The sequence below is a fragment of the Magnolia sinica genome, chromosome 1 (assembly GCF_029962835.1).
Source record: "Magnolia sinica isolate HGM2019 chromosome 1, MsV1, whole genome shotgun sequence".
Taxonomy (NCBI): Eukaryota; Viridiplantae; Streptophyta; class Magnoliopsida; order Magnoliales; family Magnoliaceae; genus Magnolia; species Magnolia sinica.
This window is the reverse complement of record NC_080573.1, coordinates 60,155,070-60,179,610: the sequence shown is the minus strand read 5'-3', so window position 1 is coordinate 60,179,610 and position 24,541 is coordinate 60,155,070. Positions and strand designations below refer to the sequence as shown.

General features: G+C 39.4%; 1 protein-coding gene across 2 annotated transcripts in view; it reads right to left on the bottom strand.

Moving 5' to 3' along the window:
• LOC131250588 (phosphatase IMPL1, chloroplastic) overlaps nt 1–24,127 on the bottom strand; it is a 92,950-nt gene extending 68,823 nt beyond the window's left edge. For both annotated transcript variants that reach the window (XM_058250884.1, XM_058250879.1), the window contains exons 1-2: nt 23,745–24,127; nt 2,563–2,630 (exon numbers count right to left, since the gene is read on the bottom strand). In XM_058250884.1, the coding sequence (XP_058106867.1) occupies nt 2,563–2,630; nt 23,745–24,044 (368 nt within the window). In that variant the 5' untranslated portion in view covers nt 24,045–24,127. The remainder of the gene's footprint in view (nt 1–2,562; nt 2,631–23,744) is intronic.
• Between the last annotated feature and the right edge of the window lie 414 nt (nt 24,128–24,541).

The window sequence follows — 24,541 nt, the reverse complement described above, 5'->3', positions numbered from 1 at the left end:
TACTTTCATTCCCAATAATAAGATGGCTACTACTTCGCACTTGGGTGTCTGATTTTTGCCTAGTAATCCTCGCACATCTACACAAGAAGCTCTCTAAGAAATTCTCACAAATTAACTTTTATTTCATATTATCCCCAACAATAGGATTCAAGCATTTATTTTTTCCCAATCCAACTGACTTAAGAATCCACTCCTCTAAATATGGTTGTGAAAATAAATTGCCAACGAAGAGGAATGCTGATTGCACACAGCTCAATGCATAGGCTGTTTCACAGATGTTCCATGGCAATATATGACACATGCGTTCAGGATATAGAAAACTCACTCAGCAGGCCCTAGTATATTTGGGCCATGATGACCATACAAGATCCTAACCACAGGATCTGACAGGGCTGAAAAAAGTTGTGATTGTTATACATTAAATTAAACCATTAGGACTGTCTGGCCAGACTGGTTTTTGTTTTTTAAGTCATGGCACATATATGGTGGAGCCCCGCTGCTCCAGATTTTGTGCACATCTGCCATGTGTCCCCATGGGAACTCATGGGTGACAGCATGTGCAATTAACATTCCCCATCAATGAAATGCTTGTGCCTTATGAATGGAAGCTATGAATTGGGTCAAGGGCATCTCATGGGGCATATATGGTGGGGCCCATCGGGCGAGTGCTCTGAATTTTGGTGCACTTCTGCCACATGTCCCCATGGAAACTTGTCTGCAACAGCTAGTGCAATTAGCATTCCTCATCAATGAAAATTTTCATACTCATTGATTCATTGATGAGGAATGCAACAGCTTGTGCTTTCTTCTTCTTCTTTTTCTTCAAAAAAAAAACAACAAAAAAAAACAAAAAACAAGGACAAGGAAATAAAGCAAATCCAGCCAAGATCGATATGAAGTTTCTGTTACTCTTTCAAGGTGCAGTCAAATATTTCTATATATATATATATATATATTTCGTGCTTTAGCCTATCCTTGCCCAAGTCACCATAGCCAACCTCATTCTATTGAAGATTAATGTACATGCATGTATTTAGTGGGTTTACACTAGTAGTGTCTTCATTTCTTTTTTGCGCCATAATCACCTCCTCAGGCTTCATTCGTAAATACGAGGAGAAGAAGTGTGACAATTGAAGAAAGCTATACATTGTTTGCAACAGTCTCTGCAGGCTTGGTTTGACATAGTTAATGGAGCTCTTCCAGCCATCAGATCCAAAAGATGAGTACAAAATCTTTCACTTTTTGTTAAAAAGGGACATGAAGGTAAAAGTTATTCTGTCTGGATGACATGGTACTTACGGAGACAATGGCACTGCTATTACTGATCACAAGAGAAACTTAGTCATTGTTGCTATATTAAAAATCTTGGTCCTCTATAGTATTTCTTCGGCATTGAAGTTGCTGAATCTAAGCATTGGATATTCTTTTCACAGCAGAAGTATGCAATGGACCTAGTCCAAGAAACATATGCCTTGGAGTTGGACCCAGTGATATTACTCTTGAACCTAAGCACGACTTCATAAATCGTGACCTCCTTTCTAATCTATGGCATAGTTGCACGAAGCCTGAAGTGAAGCGGCAACAAAGTCGGGTGCGGGAGCAGAGAAGCATCTCTTTGAAAATGTAAACAAGTATAAATAGGTAGGAAGGGGGGGCGGGAACGCAAGTCTGCAGCAGGGATTCGAAGTGGGAACAAGGCAGAAGATTTCACATAAAATAATTTATCTTAGAATTTCCAGACATAACCTCACTCATTGAGAGCAGCAAACCAGATAAGCAAAATGGTATGATGTAGTCAGGTTAGACATCCCCCATGGTAAATGCTCACGTCCCACGTGCACACATCAATTTTCTTTTGCATCTAACAGGAGGGACTGGGACATCGTAAATTACGTAAAAACTACTTTGTATGATATTAAGAAGTTGAGAAATTCCTCCCATAAGCATATAGATAAATTGTAGGTATAAGGCAGCCCAATAAACAAAATAAATGCACCAAGTTCGATTATATGGTGAAACAGATAAGAATGAACAAAAGGAATCTTCAGGTTATCTATTTCCAAAATGAAAACAATCCATCAAAAAGACAACTATAGGGAAAAATACAGCCTGAGGCTGCTTGTATGGATCTGCTTTGGGTAATTGAAAATAAGGCAATACACAGATTAAGAGCATATCTTTAGCCAGCATTTGGCAGCTCCATTGAGTTGAATTGCAATTATTAGTTTAGTTGAGCGGGAAATGAATAAATTTAGTGCCCTCAATATTGATTTCGGGAATGAGGCATGAAATTGTGATCAGTCCATTTTCAAGCTGTGCGGGAAAGGAATGTAACTGCTATTGAAGGTACTTCCTCAATATGAAAACATCATCCTATTCTCATTTCCTTGATTGAAAAAAAAAAATTGTTGCAATTCAATTGTGCATCCAAATGCACCCATAAAAATAAAATAAAATAAACCGGCTCCTTGAAAGATTTACAGAGTAAATATTAGTAAAGCTCAAAGACAAGGCTGTCATCAATATAGAAACCATCAAAGCCTAGGAAACAAATTTCCTTACTCTGTCACCAAGTCTGCTACTCCTTTATAGTTAATGTTTTGGGGTTTATTAACAGCATCCATCACAACCTGTGCAAACAATTTAAAACTGTCAATAGTTGGATGGAATAGATAAACAATATTAAGCGTCAACCTTAATGCATGTATCATGGAAATGTTACAATGTAACAGACATGTGCTTTTAAGATGAAAAAAAAAGAAAAAGAAACCATGGTAAAGGAATGAGATAATCCTTGGCTCAAAGATGATTACATCCTAGAGCCTGTTCTATGTACAGGGGTTTGCGGTGTTTTGAATGCATACTGCTGTGAATATGGGCCACAATGGATAGCACATTCATAAAAAATTCTCCCAGACTGGGAGACTCTGCCTATCCAATATTGGGCCTTTTTTTGGATGTTATCGTTAGCTGTCTGTTTACAGGCAAGACCACTAATTGAAGGCTAAGAATTGTCCAATCAGGAAGAGATTGGCAGCAGTCTACAGTAGTGCCCATCTCATCAATGGTCCAACACAATGAGCCGTCAGCCCCACATGTACAAAACTCTACGCCTAAGGGTAGTGTGCATGTCCTCAGACCAACAATCATTTAATTCCTCATCCTGATAAGGACATGAAGACAACCACAATAACACAATATGTTTCCATACGTCTTCAGAATTTCACTAATCCAAGTAAGGTCACAAAGGCCCTAACTTTCTTTTCCTCTCATCAATTACTTGTTTTATCAGAGAAGAAGATGAAAAGTAAGGGAAAAAAAAAATTACAAAAAAGGAAAACTATCCCTAATCAGCAATATACATAGCGGGTCTCCTGCAAACCAGGCCGTAACTTGCTTTTCTGCACACCGAGAGGTGGTTGACTTGTGGATTAGGTTGGCCCTACTACAATTATCGACAATTTATTCTGACCATCAGATGTTTCAGGTTGGTCACATCAAAGGAAACAGTTGCACCGTTGATTTTTTTATGAGACCCATCGTGGTGATTATGTGAAATCCATCCAAACCATTAGATTGCACACAAAAGTTTCGGCCTGGATCCAAAAAATCAGATCCATCTGTGCTTTAGGCGGGCCACACCAATGGAAACAGTTTGAACGGTGGGGCATGGCCTTGTACACAGTTTCTAATCATGTGGTCCACTTGAATAGCTGGTTTTTTAGCCCTGTGCTTAAAATTGGTTGAATCACCTGATGGTTGGAATGGATTTTTGGAATACATAATGGCGGGACCCACCCAAGCTAGACAACCCATTCCATAAATGCCATCTATGTAACTGACACGGCATGCATGTTGATGGTACCGGTAGGTCGGTGCTGGAAAAGCTCAGTGGCCCCACCATGATGTATGTGTTTTATCCACACCGCCCATCCATTTTTCTAGACCACTTTTAAGGCATGAGCCCAAAAATGGGGCAGATCCAGATCTCAGGTGGACCACACCATTAAGAAATTCCTAGGGTCCACTATAATGTTTATCTGCCATCCAACTTGTTGATAAGGTCACACAGACCTGGATGAATGGAAAGCACAAATATAAGCTTGATCCAAAACTTTTGTGGCCCCTAAAAAGTTTCTAATGGTCGGCTTTCAATCACCGTTTTTTGAAGTGGTCTGGTCCACCTGATATTTGGATCTGCCTCGTTTTTGGGATCGTGCCCTAACATGAGCTGACAAAATGGATAGACGGTGCGGATAAGACACATACATCATGGTGGGCCCTAGGAGCTTTTTCAGCACCGAACTAGTTGCAGGGTCAGCCATTAGTGACTGAATATATCTGGTGGTTTATCTCGGGTGGGCAACCAAGCGCAACCTTAAATAGCTAGTCCACCTAAAAGTTAGCTTTCGCAAAAAGCATAAAAGAAGACCACTGAATCATGGTTTTATATCTGTTAAAGTACAAGCGTGTATCTGCCATATTGTGTCTGTAACAACCCACCCCGATAAGTAATACAGGGACTGATGCAAGTACATATCGACAAATACAGGACAAAATGGGGCCATACAGCCCATATTGTATCGATAATTGACAGGCTGATATAGGAGCCTGAACTGATTTAAAACCATGCATTGAATGGTGCTAGCATAACTCCCTTTCTTTAACAGGTGATAACTTCGGATATTCTTAAACCTAGTCTACCTAGTACCTATTGCCACGGAAAACCCTGGATTCTGAAAGGAGCTCACCCATCGAACATCGTTCATGGAAAAAGGAGTTCGTTCCTCTCAACAGATTTGACAATCCACACAAACAATCACACTAATCAAAAGGAGAGAACAATATATTACAAGGGAAACAACTGAAAGGAAAAAAGTTAAATTAATAATCAAATATCATGCTCCAAATGTGGAGCTCTCATGAGGAACATATTAGTAACCAGTTAGACAGTTTAAGAACCTAACTTTCTAAATCTAAAACATTCTACTAACGATCATAGGACTTTTTAAAGCCTATTACTTATAAAATAGAGTTTGGTGTAAAACTTGCCTAAAATTAAAACAATCTTCAAATAAACATAATTGAATTTAGAAACCCATTTAAACTAATAGATTTGCTTGGGAAAGAAGTTTCCCTAACCAACTTTGACTTGACATGACAACTAGCAACAATCATTAGATTCTAACCCTAGAACACAAATATGGTCAAGCTATCATAGCCAACCACTTGCAGGGCCCACTATGAGGCTCATTTGCCCTTGGAGATCCCCTTTTGGTCCTCTTCTTGGATCATGAGCAGGACCTACAATTGGGGCTGTTACTCTGTTAGCCCCTTCACAAGGGCCTAATTTTGGGCAGCATCAATCTCCCCAGTTTTTAAGAGATTTTGGCTCCAAAAATTGGCTGCAACATATTTTTGGTAGAAATGTCTATTAATCCACCAAAGTTCTTCCTTACTAATTCACATGATTTCTGGAGGACTTCTATCTTTCCGCCTGAAAGGAATTGAGTACATCCTTGAGCAATATCAAATCTCCATAGTACATGTCAAAAGTGTTTTTGATCTCCACCTTTTTCTTCTTTGGAAGTTGCTCTGTCTACCATCCACCACTCACCTACTGATCTACATCTTCATCATATCCTGATAAATCAAATGTGTTAAATATCAGATTGACACTAAGATCACTTGACAACTCCAGCAGATAAGTAATCGGGCCCGCTTAAAACCACCACTAAATTAACTTGTGATAGATACATGCACCATGACTAAGTTACCATCTTCGAACGCTTTGTAAATCCGTTTGTGCCTTGTACTCCCCATCGGGTGGTGAGGTTGTCTCTCCTCTTTGGCTACCTGAGCAAAGTCAAGCAAGAGGAGAACAGTTAGAGAAAAAGATTGCATGCTTTTTGGCTCAAGGAAAGAGACAAAACGCCCGTTTCTTCCAAAGCGTTGCCAATGTGAGGGCTTGCTATAACAAGATAAGTTCAGTTTCCATTAATGATTCTAGAGTTGAGGATAAGCAGCAAGTCTATTATCATATCTTCTTCTTCTTCTTTTTACAGCAACTTGCTATCCTCGGCCGGATGGAATCAGCCTACGTTGGACAACCTTGCTCCTCCTCATATCTCCACCGAGGAAGCTACTGCCCTGGAATCCCCTTTCTCCGAGGAGGAGATAAAGGCCATTGTGTTCTCCCTCAGCAGAGACAAAGCCCCCGGCCTGGACGGCTTTCATCTAGCCTTCTTCCAAGTGTTCTAGGACATTTTTAAAATAGACTTAATTAGTTTTTTCTCTGATTTCTTCTCCGATGGTCGACTACCTTGTGCTATGGGTGCTTCTTTCATTGCTCTAATTTCGAAAATTGAAGGGGCCTCCCATCTAAAAGATTTCCGACACCTATAAGCCCTTTGGGGGTTCCCTATAAGATTTTGGCCAATGTTTTAGCTTCTAGGGTCCGCCCTACTCTCCCGAAGATTATCTCTGTTTCTTAAGGTGCGTTTGTGGCTAATCGGAAAATTTTCGATTGTGCCCCCAGAGCTCACAAATGCAATGACTCTCGCCATCGATTGGGCAAAAGCGAAGATGTCTGTAAGCTTGACGTGGGAGCTTTTGACCATGTCATCTAGAATTTCTTTGACTATACGCTAGGTCGCCACAACTTTGGGTCAAGATGACGTAGTTGGATTAAAATTTGCATTTCTTCCACTAAATTCTCTGTTCTAGTCCAATGGTTCTCCCAAAGGCTTCTCTCCCTCTTCCAAAGGTTTAAGGCAGGGTGACCTTTGTCTCCTTTCCTGTTCAACATTGCTGGTAAAGGTGTTTAAAAAAAGACTATAACTTTTGTCTCCTTTCCTGTTGATCATTGTTGCTGAAGGTTTCAGTGGGATGTTGGATAAAGGGTAGGAGGTTGGTCTCTTTTGTTTTTCTTTTTCCTTTTTTAAAAGGGTGGTTGGTCACTTTAGTGGGTTCGAGGTTGCAAATATGGGGCCTTCAGTTTCCAATATTCAATTTGTTGGTGATACTCTTCTGTTTTGCAACGCAAAGGAGTTTGCTGATAACCTTCGAAAAACCACCCGGTGCTTTGAGGTTGTCTTCGGCTTTAAGATCAATCTCTCTAAATCAAAGATTTTTTGTATCAATCTAGCCCCTCTTGCCCTATCTCAATTAGCGAACATCTTTAGTTGCAAAACAAACTCCTTCCACTCCTCCTATCTTGATCTTCCTCTCTGCATCGGGAAGCCTACTAAACACTTCTGGGATGCAATTATTGAACAAGTTGAAAGAAAGTTGGCTCGCTAAGTGCCGCATCCTCTCCTGAGGGGGGTTGGCTAACCCTTACCAATGCTATTGCATCACACCTCCCTTCATACTTCCTCTCCCTATTCTGCTGCCCGAAGTCGGTTCTAGGAAGGTTTGACGGACTTAAGAGAGACTTCCTTTGGAACGGGTCCTTCGACACCCGTAAGTTTCACTGTCTTCGTTGGGTCGAGGTTTGTAAGCCCTTCTCAAGAGGGGGTGGAGGACTTGGTTGTAGTTAACTCAGCCACCTCGGCAAATGGTCCTAGCACTTTGGCTTAAAGGCCAAGAGTTGGTGAAGAGAAATTAATGTGTGGGAATTTTCACACCGAACTCGAGTGGGGTGGCCTGTGGGACGTTGGGGCACACTCGAGATGGGCGGCCCATGTGAGGTGGGTGGCTCGTATAAGGCAGAACCCATGTGATTTGGGGCCCACAAGGAGGATTCAGCCGAGGACCTAACTCATGGATGTTGGGTCTAGGCTATGGGATAAAGGGATTAATTCACCATGCTCTATCACTTCGAGCTTTTAGAGCAAGTGGTTAATTGTCCTACATCAGAAATCATAGCTAGCAAGTATGGATTTGACGATGGTGGTTGCCTTCCTAACCCTTCCTCCCTCTATAGAGCCTTTGGCGTTTGGAAGGCTATTGCTTACTTTTGGCATAAGGTGCAAGAGGGGTTTGCCTTCTCTTTTGGAGATGGCTCCCACATCGGCTTCTGGCTAGATTGTCGGATCTCTGATATTCCTCTCCTCTCTCTCTATTTCCCAGCCTAGCTCATGTGGATGTGGATAGATACATTTCTATTATGGACTGTGTTTTTTATGTGGGCTTTAGCATTTGGTGCCCTCCCTATAAAAGATCATTGGAAAAGATCCTTGACTGACTCGGAGATGGAGAGTTTACTTAGCCATCATCACCTCCTGCAAGGTATCCAGCAATCCACAGGTGTTGCCAACTCACTATTTTGTTACCTCGCTAGCTCTGAAAGATTCTCTGTTTGCTCATTATTCAACCTTCTTAACCCCCTTCCCTCAGCAATGAAAAGTTCCTTCCCTTCATCTAGTCATACGGGGCTCCCCCAAAAGTAGATGCATTTGTTTGGCTCCTAGCTAGGGTGAAGACCCTCACCATTGACAAACTCTGCAAGTGTGGAATGGTTCTCTCGAATATCTGATTGTTGTGCATGAAAAGGAATCGATCGACCATCAACACTCCTTGAGTGATGCCCCATAGCATGGTGGATTTGTTGTTTGTTTGGCACAGGGGAGGTATTGTGGTGCAACTTAGTTATCGAGTCAATGAAATCTCGATACCCAAATTACAAAGAAATTAAAAAAGAAATACTCATAAGAACAATGGAGTAGAGAGGGAGAGAACTTTAATTGATATCAATATTCTCTCTTACAAAACTTAAAGAAAAACCACACTTAGAAAAATATTCGAATGATGAACTCCTACACCGTTGCACCCTATCCCCCCAACTAAGAGATTGATTTCAAGTCAATCACAATATTGTTATTCCAAACCAATTTAATCTTCCTTAATATGGTAAAGGCCTAGTAATAAAAAATAAAAAAAACAAGCAAACATAGAAAGTAATTATATCTTTAAATCATCCTCATATCATCGATCACATATTTAAATTAGCCCCCATATCTTCTAAAAATAGTAAATTGCAATCTTTGATTTAAGCTCCCAAAGCAGTCCAAAAATAAGCACATATTGGGCCCTATGGTGGGCTATGGCCCTACATTATTGTTAGGCCCTACAGCATGCTTAGGCACGCCTAAGTGGGACGCGGGCTTAGCTATGTCATGGGCCTACATCAATTCTCCCCGGCTTCGAAAAAACTCTTCCTCAAGTTGGAAACCAATTGCAACCTTTTGACTACGACGAATCGTGTTCTTCTTTTGGTGGAAATTGATGATGCAACCCTAAGCATCGGCTCAACATGACCATTGTTAGAGTCCATTGTAGATGATGTCTTGTTCAACTGCACTTTTGCAGGTGTCAACTTGTTTGTTGTAACTTTAAAATTCTTCATGGAATTATGAAACATTTGCCCTGTTTTTTGTACCACGGTCATTTTATGGAAAGGTGTTTGAATCTGAGTATTAAGACCTACTTACATGTCTATCAATGTGACTATTACTATCATTGGATCCATCAATTGGTCCATTGGTAAATTCAAGTATAGGTCCAACGTTAATGCATCGATTACTTCAGATGTCAACTTTTCCTTTGACTCCGTGGATCGCTTCGCCGTTTCCAAAATTTCTACTTTAATTTCAAATTCTCTGTCATGTTCCAACAATAAATTTGATCATTGGTGTCTTCATAAGCTAGGGTCACCCGTTGTTAGTTAAGACTTTGGTGGGGACCTTCCCCTACGTGTCCACATGCTCCAACTTCGGTCTCTGGATTCCCTCCATGCCATAGCTCCCCCACTTGATTAGCGAGGTTGCCTATAGTATGCATGAGTTTATCAACCAACTTTGCGAGTGCATGGATCAATTGAGCTACTTGTGTGAACTCTTCCTATGCCACCTCTTTCAATGCCGTTAGGAGAGGACATAGAGTCAAAAATCCTCAAATTTGACCCACTCTGATACCAAAATGGTGCAACCCAATTATCAAGTCAAGGAGATCTTGATACCCAAATTACAAAGAAAAAATATATATATAATTTACTTGATATCAACATTTTCTCTTACAAAACTTAAAGAAAAACAACACTTAAGGAAAATATTCGAATGACTAACTCCTACACCACTGCCCCCTTTATAGATAATAAATGAATCTTTAATTAAAATTCCCGAACTAAGAGATCGATTCCAAATCAAGCACAATTTATTTCAAACCAATATAATCTTGCTTAATATGGTAAAAGCCTAATAAAAAAACAAACATAGAAAGTAATTATATCTGTAAATCAACCCCAGATCTTCTAAAAATAGTATATTGCAATCCTTGATTTAATCTCACAAATCTATAAATAAGCACATGTCGGGCCCTAGGGTGAGATGTGGGCCCACATTATTGGTGGGCCCTACTACAGGCTTAGGCGGGCCTAAGTGGGTCGTGGGCCTACATCACGTTGGAAATGGTATCAAAGTGATCTGGAATTTGGTTTTATGGGTTATCTATAGAGAGAGAGAGAGAGAGAGAGAGAGAGAGAGAGAGAGAGAACAATTGCTAATTATAAAATTCCCACTTTTGCATTCCTAGGGCGGTGGCTTCAATTTCTAGGGACATCTCAGATTGGTTGCTTAGTTTTTCAATCTCGGATCGTTGTATTCTTTCTTCCATCTCCTGTATTTATTTTACTCTTCTTCGCTTTTCGGCGCTTAATAAAAATTTCAATCTTAAAAACAAAACGCATTGTTTGTTTTTTTTTTTTAATTTAAATAATTAATTAGATATCTTTATTACATCCATCATTATCTCATTGATGCTCATATTATCTTATTTATATTGAATCATTGATAAAATATATTTAGGAAATAAAATATAGACTTTTGTAGCCAATCCAAGCCTATTAAGTTCATAAAATCAACAGAAAGGCCGAAGCAGCATTCTTACCAAAGAGTGAACCATTAGACCATCATAAACATGTTCAAAACTAGAAAAGAATATATATTAAGGTTCCTTTATATTTATGGGATTCTTTTCATATCTTTTCTAATTTTTTCAACCAAAAAACAATAATCGTTTCGGGGGGGGGGGAGCATAATGGTAATGACACTAACCATTATGGTCACCGTCACTGTTACGAAATACCTTGCCACCAATAAGAACTTCATCCACCTCCATTAAATCCCAAAGTCAAGTATCCCCATCATATAGTCAAGCAGCTTTCGGTCCAGATATTTGCATACTTTTAAAAATTCAACCTACTAACTAGGCCTAGAATTCCACGTATCATATCTCAAATCAATGCATTCATGCTCATCTAATGCTCCATCAAGATTTTTCCTATTCATTGTAAATTTAAATAAATAAATAAATAAATAAAAAGGCCCTACGAAGGAGAAATGATTTTTTTTTTTTTTTTTAAAGAGCACATTCTTAAGACAAGATGCCAACATCTTAACTAGAATTTGTAGATGTTATTGATTAAGAAAAAAGATCGAAATTTATAGTTATGTCTCCTTCTCAAAAACAAAGAGTTATGAATGGGGCACTTATTTCATAGCTCGGGTGCCACTGACTACAAAACTCACTAATAATCACCATAAGATTACTTTTAATCACTTCCTAACACTTGAAAGCAACCCATCAAGAAACAGATTGGCCCTTGGGGTTCAATCCTTGGGAAGATCAAACATAGCCTACCTAACTTCCTCCACATCAAAGACCCGCTTCAATAAGCCACCCGATGCTCGTTATTGACACAATCGAAATCTAGATACTCCAAATTAGGCCCACCCCATCCATCCAATTTGTAAACCTTTTGCAAAATTCCAGCACCTTTGTTATTTTTGTCATGCCCCGAAACCCGAGTAACCGAGTAGGACTACTCAATACCCGAATTCCAAGTACATGAGCTAAATCTACCGAATTCATCACTGCACATGTAGGCATTCAATCTTATTTAAACATGCACATTCAAATTAAAAGATGATAACCACTAATGCCGAAGTTAATTAAAGAAACATTATACCATACCATCTACAACTTAAACTGCTACTCAAATTGAATCACTTATTACATCAACCTTTGAAATTTTAAACTAAACCTAATAACAAAGCAAACTAATAATAAAGGTTCACCTGCTCGAAATAATCCAACTCGGCACCTATATGGTTTAAATTAGGTGAGTATAACAACTCAATAGGATCGTTTCATACACAAATCTGAAGTTTCCAGATTTTTATACATTTCATTAAGCAAAGAGATAAATTTGAAACAAAAGTAAACAACATAATTTATGATAAAATCGAGTGCGGGGAATGCATAGATGATATGCATGCGATGTTATCCGTGAATCCACATAAATAACCAAATAAACATCTATCATTAATTACAACACCATACTCAATGTATGACCACATTGCACTAACGCCAACCAATCAGAATACCTCGTGGTGAGGAACCCATTTATACGTTATTGGTCAGACTACTGCTCCAGTTGCACTTCTAACATATGTCCATGTACACAATTATACTCATATGATAAATCCAAACGTGATTCGGCTCAAAAACAACTCGAAAAACCCGATCCGATATCGATCTGTCACTCGACCTCTTGTTTTCTCTCTTTTTCTCCCAAAGCCTCACCTCTCTCTCTCTCTCTCTCTCTCTCTCTCTCTCTCTCTCTCTCTCTCTCTCTATAATGAAGAGAATAAACAAAGTGGAAGAGGAAGTTGGGTTCACGGTGACGTGGTTTGTGGCGACATGTGGTAACTACGCACGTCGCTAATTTGTTTGTTGTGTTTTTATTTTTTTAATATGGTGAATTGAATTGGCGGGACCCACCGAATGAACGGTTCATATCATTGCCCCGGGCCCACTTGGATGGTGGGTTCGAGGTCGGTGACAGGTCCGAGACCCTTGCTGTGATGCGGAGAAGGAGAAGAGAGGAAGCCGGGAGGGAGTGATTTTGGGCGATGACGTGCTTCCGCACGTCACTACAGATTTTTTTTTTTAAATGTTGTCCATCAGTTTTGCTTGCCCATGTTAGTACATGGGCCTAGAAATGAGGCCGATCCAGAACTCAAGTAGGCCACATAAAAGGGAACCATTTGATTCCCACCATTGAAAAATCAAGCTATTATAATCTACCCCCCTTAACAAAAATTTCGTCTCCAAAATTTAACATACCTAACATATGAAGAGATGATGGTACTACTCTCGGATTTCATCCTCTCGCTCTCACAAAACTTCCTCCTTGCCGTGATGCTCCTACTGCACCTTCACAAATAGTGTTGTTCTTGTTTGAAGTACTTGCTCCTTTCTATCGATGATGCGAATTAGTTGCTCTATATGTGAGATGTCCTCTCAAATTTCTAGCGGCTTCCAATCAATGATATACAATGTCTCTGTCATACTTTCATAGCATAAACACATGAAATACGTCGTGGATACTGAAAAGCTAAGAAGGTAAGGTTAGTCTATAGGCTACGATGCCTACTCTTTGGAAGATCTCGAATGGTCCGATGTAGCGTGGCACCAATTTCCTTTTCTTCTCGAATCGCATAACTCCTTTCATAAGGGATACCTTTAGGAATACATGGTCTCCCATGACAAACTCTAGGTCTCTCCGGTGATTGTCAGCGTAGCTCTTTTGGCGACTTTGAGAGGCACATGGACATTCCTTGATGATGGCAATCTTCTCAGATGGCCAATCAATGATATACAATATGTCTCTGTCATACTTCCGTAGCATAAACACATGAAATACGTCCTGGATGCCGAAAAGCTGAGAAGGTAAGGTTAGTCTATAGGCTACGATGCTTACTCTTTGGAAGATCTCGAATGGTCCAATGTAGCGTGGCACCAATTTTCTTTTCTTCTCGAATCGCATAACTCCTTTCATAAGGGATACCTTCAGGAATACATGGTCTCTCACGGCAAACTCTAGGTCTCTCCGGTGATTGTCAGCGTAGCTTTTCTGGCGACTTTGAGCGGCACATGGACGTTCCTTGATGATGGCAATCTTCTCAGATGTCTCTTACACTAGTTTCGATCCCAATAATGTTCTTTCACCTGCCTCAGTCCAATAGCTTGGTGATCTGCAGAGTCTTCCGTATAAAGCTTCAAATGGCGTCATGCCGATACTAGACTAAAAAATATTGTTGTAGGTGAATTCTACTAAATGAAGGTGGTCATCCCAATTGCCCTTGAAGTCAAAAATGTAGCTGCAAAGCATGTCTTCTAGGATTTGATTTACCCGCTTCATTTGTCCGTTAGTCTGCGGATGGAAAGTTGTGTTGTTGTCTAGCGTCATTCCCAAGGCCTTTTGAAGTCTCTTCCAAAAGCGTAATGTAAAGCTGGGGTCTCGATCGAATACAATGGACACAGGGATACCACAAAGCCTAACAATCTCCTTGATATACCGTTTGCTTAACTCATCTAGGGATGAAGAAATACGTATAGGAAGGAAATGCGCTGACTTTGTTAACGTATCAACGATCACCCATACAACATCATGATGATGGCTTGTTTTCGGTAGTCTGACAATAAAATCCATCAATATGTGCTCCCACTTCCACTTTGTGACCCGTAACTGTTGTAAAAGTCCTGACGACTTCTAATGCTCCACTTTAACCCACTAGTAGGTAAGGCACCTTGTAACGTACTTGGCTATCTCCCTCTTCATATTGTTCCACCAATATTGATGTCGCACATCATGGTACATCTTGGTTCCTCCTAGGTGGATTATGAATTTTGTACGGTGCGCCTCATCCAATACTTCTTGTTTCAATTCAGATATATCTGGAACACATAACCTCCCTCAAAATCTGATCCCACCATTAGAGCCTACTCGCCATTCCGAGTTATCCTTTCCTGCTTCTTCTATTTCTCTCTTATAGCCATGCATCATCCTTCTGCACTTCTATTATTCGTCGCACCTAGTAAAAAGAAAATCCCGAATAACCACATCCTAATATAGGAATTAAAGGACCAATTTAAATGGATAATTAAGATATTACATACCAGAGTGGGCTGCATCATTAAGTTACTGATATAAGCCCGAGGTACCTCGATATAGAGTATAACATCAAAATCTTTAACTATATCAAGCATCTCTCATTCCTTAATCATTAAACTAGCCACTAGTTTACATGTCTTCCTGCTTAACACGTCAACTACGACGATCACCTTGCTCGGATGATAGCAGATGTCAAAATGATAATCCTTCAAGAATTCAATCCATCTCCTCTACCGCATATTTATGTCATTTTGATTTTTTAAAAAAAAAAGATACTTTAAACTCTTGTGATCTTAATACAGTTCAAACTTATCACCATAAAGATAGTCTTTAATTTTTAGAGCAAACACTACAGCTACAAGCTCCAAGTTGTGCGTAGAATAATTCTGCTCATGAGGTTTCAACTACCTTGATGTGAATGTTATTGCTCTACCCCTTTGCATTAGCACGCATCCCAATCCTTGATAAGATGCATCAGTATATAGCACAAAATTTTCCCCTTCAGCCAGTAATGAAAGTACTGGGTCTTCCGTTAATCGTTTCATTTCATCTAAAAGAAGTACCCTTCTTGGTCACCTTCTATAATAACCAGCTAATCCGAGAAAATTGCGCACTTCTATCGCATTGGTGGGTTGCTTTCAATTTAACATTGTATTTTTAATGGGTCTATCGACACTCCTTTTTCTGACACCATATGCCCCAAAAACTTTACTTCATTCTTCCAAAAGTCACATTTCGAAGCTTTGGCATACAACTGATTGTCCTTTATAGTCCGTAGAGCTATTCGAAGGTGTTCCATGTGATCCTCTTGCGTCTTGAAGTAAATTAAGATATCATCTATGAACACTATCACGAATCGATCCAAATAAGGCTTGAAGACCTTGTTCATTATCCATGCATACTGTTGAGGCGTTCGTTAATCCGAAGGGCATCACTAGAAATTTATAATGATCGTATCGAGTCCTAAAGGCAGTCTTAAGCATATCTTCATCTCCAATACTCAATTGATGATATTCAAACTACAAGTCTATCTTTGAAAATTAATTAGCTCCCTTCAACTGATCAAATAAATCATTTATCCTCAACAGCGGGTACTTATTATTGATAGTCGTGTTAGTGCACTCATTTTTGCACACTGGTTTGTCAATCACGTGAGTCGTCGTGTCGTAAAGTCAACTGAGCCTTTGGAAAGCGAAGATCGAAGACACAGCGGAGCAGAAGCATCAAGGTGACAAGTACAAGTAAACAGGTAGCCTTGATGACCCTAACCCTTGACCCAAAACAACCCTATAGCCTCTAGATGATCTTTACCCAAATAGGAAACTGCATTTGGATCATCCCTTAAGCCATAAAGTTCATATTTCCTATCTCGTTAGATTTGGTCTTAGAGGTTTAAAGTTGCTGAAACATACATTGAAAAATAGCAACCTTCGGTCCGACCAAACATGGCTATTGCAAGACAAAAACTTAACAAGAAAATTCGTCTCTATTGGGTTGGACTCGGTCCGACCGAATGGCACCTTCGGTCCGACCGAGTACCCTTCGGTCCGACCGAAATAGCCCAAAATTGTCTAGCAAGTTTCGGAGTCAATTCAGTCCAATCGAGATAAAATTCGGTCCAACCAAACATATTTTGGTCCGACCGAAAGACTCCTCGGTAGAACCGAAAACTAGCCATTAAAGATCTGTTGGAATTTTTTTCTTATATAAGGAGCATCCAGACCTTTGCGGAAATGATGGAGATATGCATTTTAGAGACCCTAATGCATCCCAAGCCTAACCTAACATCCTAGACTATTCCTATGAGATTCATGTTCTTCTCATTGTGATTCATCACTTCAATGAGCATTCCAAGCTCCTATTTATGAAGAACATGATCTCATGCCTTCTCTAGAGCATTGAGACCAAATTTATAGGCATACCCAGTCTCCATAATACTCTACAGTACTCATCCAGTTGAATCCCCTAGGATAAACAATTACCCATTAGTTGTAGGAGATTCAACCCCCTCCCACCACCTTGGTCATCTTAAAGACACATCAAATGCAAGGAGATAGATTGTGGAGCTAAAGCCTTGGCAAAGCAGTGACAAAATGATCGGTGGAGTATTGGGGAGCTGATTGAAGCACGGGAGAGCGAAGATCAAACAACCCAAGAGGAGCTATAAAACGGGACTCAATCCGACAAGTGTCATTGTTAGGAGTCCATAGGTTAGCGTCCTTCCTTGTGTAGGATTGAGGCTAAGAGTTTGCTATCCCCAAACTCGACTAGGTTCTTGTGTAGGACCTTGGCCTGTGGCCTAAATTGTTGGGTTTAGGGGTAGGACTCTTACTCTTGTGTAAAGCATAAATCGTGGGTTCAGGATTAGGACCTTGGCCTGTGTGGCCTAAATTGTTGGGTTCGGGAGTAGGACCCTTGCTCTTGTGTAGAGCATAAATCATAGGTTTGGGATTAGGACCTTTGCCTGTGTGGCCTAAATTGTTGGGTTCGGGAGTAGGACCCTTGCTCTTGTGTAGAGCATAAATCCTAGGTTCGGGATTAGGACCTTGGCCTATGTGGCCTAAATTGTTGGGTTCGGGAGTAGGGCCATTGCTCTTGTGTAGAACATAAATCGTAGGTTCGGGATTAGAACCTTGGCCTGTGTGGCTTAGATTGTTGGGTTCGGGAGCAGGACCCTTGCTCTCGTGTAGAGCATAAATCAGGTTCGGGATTAGGACCTTGGCCTGTGTGGCCTAAAATGTCAGGTTCGAGATTAGGACCTTTGATCTTGTGTAGGGCATAAATAGTAGTGTCCTTATGTGGGGCTATAAAGGTTTGAGGTGAACCTGATTTAAAACCTCTAATAGTGAAATCCGGTACACTCATGGGTTGAGTGCGTCTACAAGGAGTGGAGTAGGCACGTAACCGAACCACTATATATGATCGTGTTTGAGATTGCTATTTGCGCATTTATTTAATTATGCTTATGTGTCTTGAATGTTTAAATATGATGCCATGATTAGATGCATGTTTAGGATTGACAGGAATCACATCCCACACACTCGTATACACTATCTTATATAGGCTAGTTGCTTAACTTGCATATCTAGTATAGCCTCTGTGATTAGACCCTCTATTGGCTTGGAAGCCGTTAGAGTTAAATTGCCTTGCTTACTTTAATTGCAAATTAGTTTTAAGTTAGGCAATTAGGTTTTTAAATTGTCATAATTATAAATTGGTCCTAATCAACCCAACCCCCCCCCCCGGGACTTAGTCTACATTCTATAGCTCTGCCATATTCTGCACTTAGACGCATTGCGACACATTTATCGCAATTTCAAGTCGCCTTATTAAGTGACATATTAGCCCTAATGAAGCCTTGGTCTAGGAGTTGTTGAAGTTGCTCCTTTAATTCTCTTAACTCAACAGGAGTCATGCGGTATGGTGCTCTAGAGATTGGTGCAGTCCTAGGTACCAAATTGATTGTGAAATCAATATCTCTCTTTGGAGGTAATCTAGGGATATCCTGAAATACTTTTGGAAATTCGTTAACAACCAGAATTTACTCAACTCCTTGGGTTCAACTTTCGAGATGGTTGACAAACTAACTAGCGCTCCCTTCCTTCGAATTCCATGGAATTGTAACAATGGTTGCCCAATGATATTCAATATAACCATCTTTTTAAAACAATCAATTTTGGCCCGATATAGAGACAACCAATCCATCCCCAATATAATATCGTATTCTGGCATCGGCATGACTATAAGATTAGCCGGTAAATATACATTCTCGATCATAATTGGACAGGATTTACAAATTTGACTTAGGTCTACTGAATTACGAAGGGGGTTTACTACCGTTAACTTTTTATTTAATGGAGTAGGTGATAACCCAAGCGAGCATAAAAAGCAGTAAGAAATAAATGAATGCGATGCTCCGGAGTCAAATAATGCTTTAACTAAGGATGAATAAATGACGATGGTACCTTTGACTACATCGTCGGTAGCCTCGATGTCTAGCTGTATAATATCATCTGCTGGTGGTGTTGGGTCCTCATATAGGGGTGTGACATCATCATAAGTCTGGGACGCTTCATCCTCAGACTATGCTGGGACATCATAACTCTTGGTTGAGCCCTCATATTGCTATGCCAAGTCCTCGTACAGCTGCACTGTGTCATCCCCTGGTTGTACTAGGGCATAGAATTGGCCTTGGGCTTATGGTCGTGGTGCCTGACCTCCTTGCCTCGACTACTGGTATTGCTGAAGTCTAACCTGTTTCCACAACTGCTGATGTAGTCTCTGATATACCGACAAAGGTTCTTGCTGTGGCGGCCTCAGGTACAATTGTAGCAGCCTCTGTGAATATGGTTAAGGTGGTCTCGAAGACGGTTGTGACATGGAAGGATATAGGGGAGGCCGTAGGACATCGACGGTGGCGCATGTTGCTAGGGAAGCCTGAAGGACTGCTATGATGGTCCCGACCTTCGTGGATAATGAGTGCGCTGTGGTCTGGTACAGAAACGAGAGCTGTGGCCATCGAGTCCACAATTATAGCAGAATCTCGAAATCGTGGTGAAGGCAGTGCTGCCATCGGTCTAGCCATCGATGTCGGTGGTGTCCTCTGCCTCTTTGATGCATCTAGTTGGGTTGGCAATATATGCAAAGCAGTTCTATTACTGCTCTTTACATCCTTCTTCTAATCACAATTCTTCCAATATTCGTTGATGTCTTTCTCCACTGTTAAGGCACGCTCCAACACTTCTGCATAAGTCTTCCATACGAAAGGGGCTAATCGACTACAAATGGAGGCTCTCAAAACTTTCTCAAATTTATGTGCCTTACAAGTTTCGTTGGACACCAGGAAAGTTGCAAACTGCGATAGCTCCGTGAACTTGGCATTATACTAGCGCACTATCATGTCACCCTATTCTAATTTCATGAATTCTCCCGCCTTTTGATTCTGCACATACAAAGGAAAGTATTTATCATCGAACTTCTCACAAAACAAGGCTCAAGCCAGGCTCCAACTCTCGGGTTCGCCCTAACGACAGAATCCCACTAATTATCTGCAACTCATAACTATGAAGATCTTCTCAATCTATTTCTTCCATCCTTCAGCCACGGTTACGTCTGCAACTCATAACTATGAAGATCTTCTCAATCTATTGCTTCCATCCTTCAGCCACGGTTACGTCAAGCCCACCCACCACCCTTAAATACGGGTGACCTCTGTCTTTTGAACCTTTCCAATAAAGTCCCTACCCGTTTGTTAGCTACGGGAATGGGTTGGGTCTGACCCTACAATTGAGTCTGTCTTATCTGATAGCCCACAGAAGCCATAAGATCTCCTATGGCTTTAATAATTCTAGCCATAAGTGACCCGTTTTCGGTGGCATTGGGACAAGGAGCTCTTTATGAGACTCCGACACAATTGTAACAACTTGATTTTTCAATGGTGGGAACCAAATCCCACGGTTCCCTTTTGTGTGGCCTACTTGAGTTCTGGATCAGCCTCATTTCTAGGCCCAAATCCTAACATGGGCAGGAAAAACTGATGGACAGAGTGGATTTGTCACGACAGCTTAGTGGGGCCCACCGCATTTCAAAAATAAAAAATCCACAGTGATGTGCGGAACATCATCGCCCAAAACCACTCCCTCCCGACATCCTCTCTCTTCTCCTTCTTCTCTGCATCGTAGCAAGGGTCTCGGATCCGTCACCAACCTTGAACCCACCATCCAAGTGGGCTCGAGGCAATGATTCGAACCATTCATTCGGTAGGTCCCACCAATCCGATTCACCATATTAAAATAAAAAATTTTAAAAATTTAAAACAAAAACACACAACAAACAAATCAACGATGTGCGCCGTTACCACACGTCGCCACGAACCTAACTTCCTCTTCCACTTCGTTTCTTCTCTTCATTATAGAGAGAGAGAGAGAGGGGAGGCTTTGGGAGAAAACGAGAGAGAAAACAGGAGGTCGAGTGAGAGATCGAGATTGGATCTGGTCTTTTGAGTTGCATTCGAGTTGAATCACGTTTTGATTTATCATATTTTTTTCTCAATAGATGTCGGTGATCCTACTCGATCTGAATTTTCAAAATTTGCCATTCTTTAGTTCATTATTTTCTTTTTCTTTTTTTTTTTATTAATATAATTTGGCCATATTTAAATTTATATATAATTAAGCAGAAATTAGATATTAATGTGGGTGCTCCTAATAATCTAGAAATTCAGAATTTTCATGTCTTTGAATTTTTATTTATAATTTTATGAAATTTTGGAATTTATTGTTAATTTTATTTAAATTCTAATGATATATTGGATTTTAAATTATTATATGAAATATTCTAAATTAATCTAGCTTAATAAATCTGAGGTGCATTCTAGTGATAATTGGAATATTGTTGTTTAGAGAAATCTTTCGATAATTTATTTATTTATTTATTTATTTATATATGTAATGTTTAACAAAATGATTGTAATAAGCTCATTGAATATATATATATATATATATATATATATATATATATGTATATATACATATATATATATATATATATATATATATATACATATATATATATATACACCTATATATGCCTTATTATATATGGTGGTGGGCCTTATTGGTGTAGTTGCTTGCACCCCCGACTTTTTCTCCCCATCTCCTTCTTCTTCGTTTCGCAGGAGGCGGCCTCAAACCCATCACCACTCCTTCAATATCCATCATAAAGGGACCTCAACTAATTTAAACCGTTCATAGAGTGGGTAATTGATTAAATTAGCAGATTAAATTTATTTTAATATTGAGATTTTCTAAGTAAATTGTTTAACTTTATTAGAATATAGGATATAACTTAATTAAATTGCTAATTTTATTTATATTTATTAACTTAAAGTTGAATTTAATTTAGTAATCAATTCTATTATTTAAGTTTGGATCAAATTTTAATTTGTTTCAATATATCATTTAATAAAGATATATATTGATTTTCTTTATATATATATATATATATATATATATATATATATATATATATATATATATATATATATATATTTAACACAGCAGTCGATTCGAATTTATCTCTTTGCTTAATGAAATGTGTAAAATCTAGAAACTTCATATTTGTGTATAAAATGATCCTACTGAGTTGTTATACTCACTTAATTTAAACTATACAAGTGCTGAGTTGGATTATTTCGAGCGGGCGAACCTTTATTATTAGTTTGTTTTGTTATTAGGTTTAGTTTGAAATTTCAAAAGTTGATGTAATAAGTGATTCAATTTGAGTAGCAGTTTAAGTTGTAGATAGTATAGTATAATGTTTCTTTAATTAAATTTGGAATTAGTGGTTATCATCTTTTAATTTGAATGTGCATGTTTAAATAAGATTGAATGCCTACATGTGCAGTGATGAATTCATTAGATTTAGCTCATGTACTTGGAATTCAGGTATTGAGTAGTCCTACTCAGGTACCCGGGTTTCAGGGCATGACAATTTTACCTCTGGTGAACAACCCAACCAAGTTCCATCCACCTCCTAATACTAAATATGATTCTCTCTTCTAGCATCAACCATACCAATAACATTGACATATGTAAAACAAAGGGCCCTTCAACAATCTTATTCTAGGAAACCAATCAAAAGCATGAGAATTTTCAAATTAGCACTACCTTGCCAAATCAAGGCAAGTTTCAACTATATTCTAAAGCACAAATTAAACAATATCAAAGGAGTTGAAGTCCATTTTCAATTCCAAATTCAATGACTCTCCATGGCAATCAAACAAATTGTTGAAGCGATAACGAACATTCTTACAATGATCGGATTCCTACCCATATCCGAATTAACTTTTGAAGGGGAAAAAAGAAAAAATAATGGAAAATGAAAGCAAATAAATAATAATAATAATAATAATAATAATAATAATAAACACTTCCACAAAAATAAGAGGTTCAGTTTGATAATCTGCCCAGTTAAGGATCCTAATCACTTGGCGGAAATCTGCTTATAAAATGTAAACCTTCCAGATTGGAGTTCCACACATTCCATGCCACAGTGGAGGCCACAGTGGAAGTTTTGCACCATCAGCCCACTGGTGTACAATTCTGATCATCAAGGACGGGCCCCATGCACAGCAGAGGGCACACAAACAACTTACCCCATTCCAAGAAAATATTGCAATTCATGAAATTTGCTTTTCTCAGTGCTAGGAATATCATTTTTCTGCACCATAACAGCCTCCCACGCACAAAGATAAATTGACTAAGAACAAAATTGATGTTTTAAGTTAAAGAAAAAAATTCCATAAAATCTGAAAAATAAGATAAGGACCTGTTTGGTAGACACCTAAAAATGAGTTCTTCTCATTTTAGTTAACAGTAATTATGTATTAGATATCTAAAACAAGATAAACTCATTTTTAGGCGTCTACCAAACAGGGCCTAAGACTTAACAAATATTAAAATTACTCTTCCCAGTGAATTCAAACAATGATATGACCAAATAGCAAAAAATGAATATCCAGATACATTGTTCATACCAAAAATTCATTTCCCTTAAAATACTACATAAAACTGAATGAATAAAACGATTTGTAGAGAGTGTAAAGTAGTAATCAAATGGAGAAAAATGAATACCCGCAGACTTTGTCCGTCAGTCTCACCAGTATACATTTCGACAGTTTGAATTTTCTTTTAATATACAAATACAAATAAAAAAAATGGCCAGCATGTAAAGAGATGAACAAGAACTGAGAAGAAAATGGGCAAGCAGGAAAGAATCTCCAAACCTCGGCGCCGGTCTTCGCAGCCATCTCAACAGCTTCGAGCAGCTGTTTCACGGGAATGGGGCCGGTCGATTGGGCCCCGATCTTCGGGTACTGTTTCTCATTGGGAAATTCGGACACAACAGCCTTAGTGCAGAATCGGCTCATGGGTTTGGAGAAGGACGGTATCCTGCGCACACCAAGCTCATTGCAGCCAGTAGCGGTCCGAGGAGGGAGCTTCGGAAGGAGGTATGCAGGATGGGATTTGGGTGTTTGACAGAACCTCAAAGGAAGGGATGTGGACGAGATTAGAGATCGACCCATTTCGCAAGGGTGGGTGGAGAAATCGGCGGTGTTTTGAGGCGGTGCTTGAGATGATATGTTGAAGAAGACAAAAAAAAATATATACACATGCATCACATGAGAGTATTATATATTACTCGTTCGTACAGTCGTCCACCTGGTGGTTGCTGCTGCAGATGAACTACTCTCTCGAAATTAAATGGATGAGATGAACGTTAGTGGTGTACAACAGTCGTTCCAGCCAGTGGCTTCAAAGGAAAGTCTTTAAAGATCGGTTTTGGTCTACCGTCCCCACGGAATCCTTTGGCTGAGGTGACAAACAGCGTTTAAAAATTATTTATATTGCATACAAGTAATTCAAATTTAACTGTTCAGAGATTATATGGGTCCTATAGGTACAACTATCATAGAAAAAATAAAACTTCACTTATTTGATTATCTTGCTATGAGATTGATGGCATTTTATTAGACCGTAAGAATGAAAATAAAAAATAAAAATTCCAAATGGTCTTATTTAC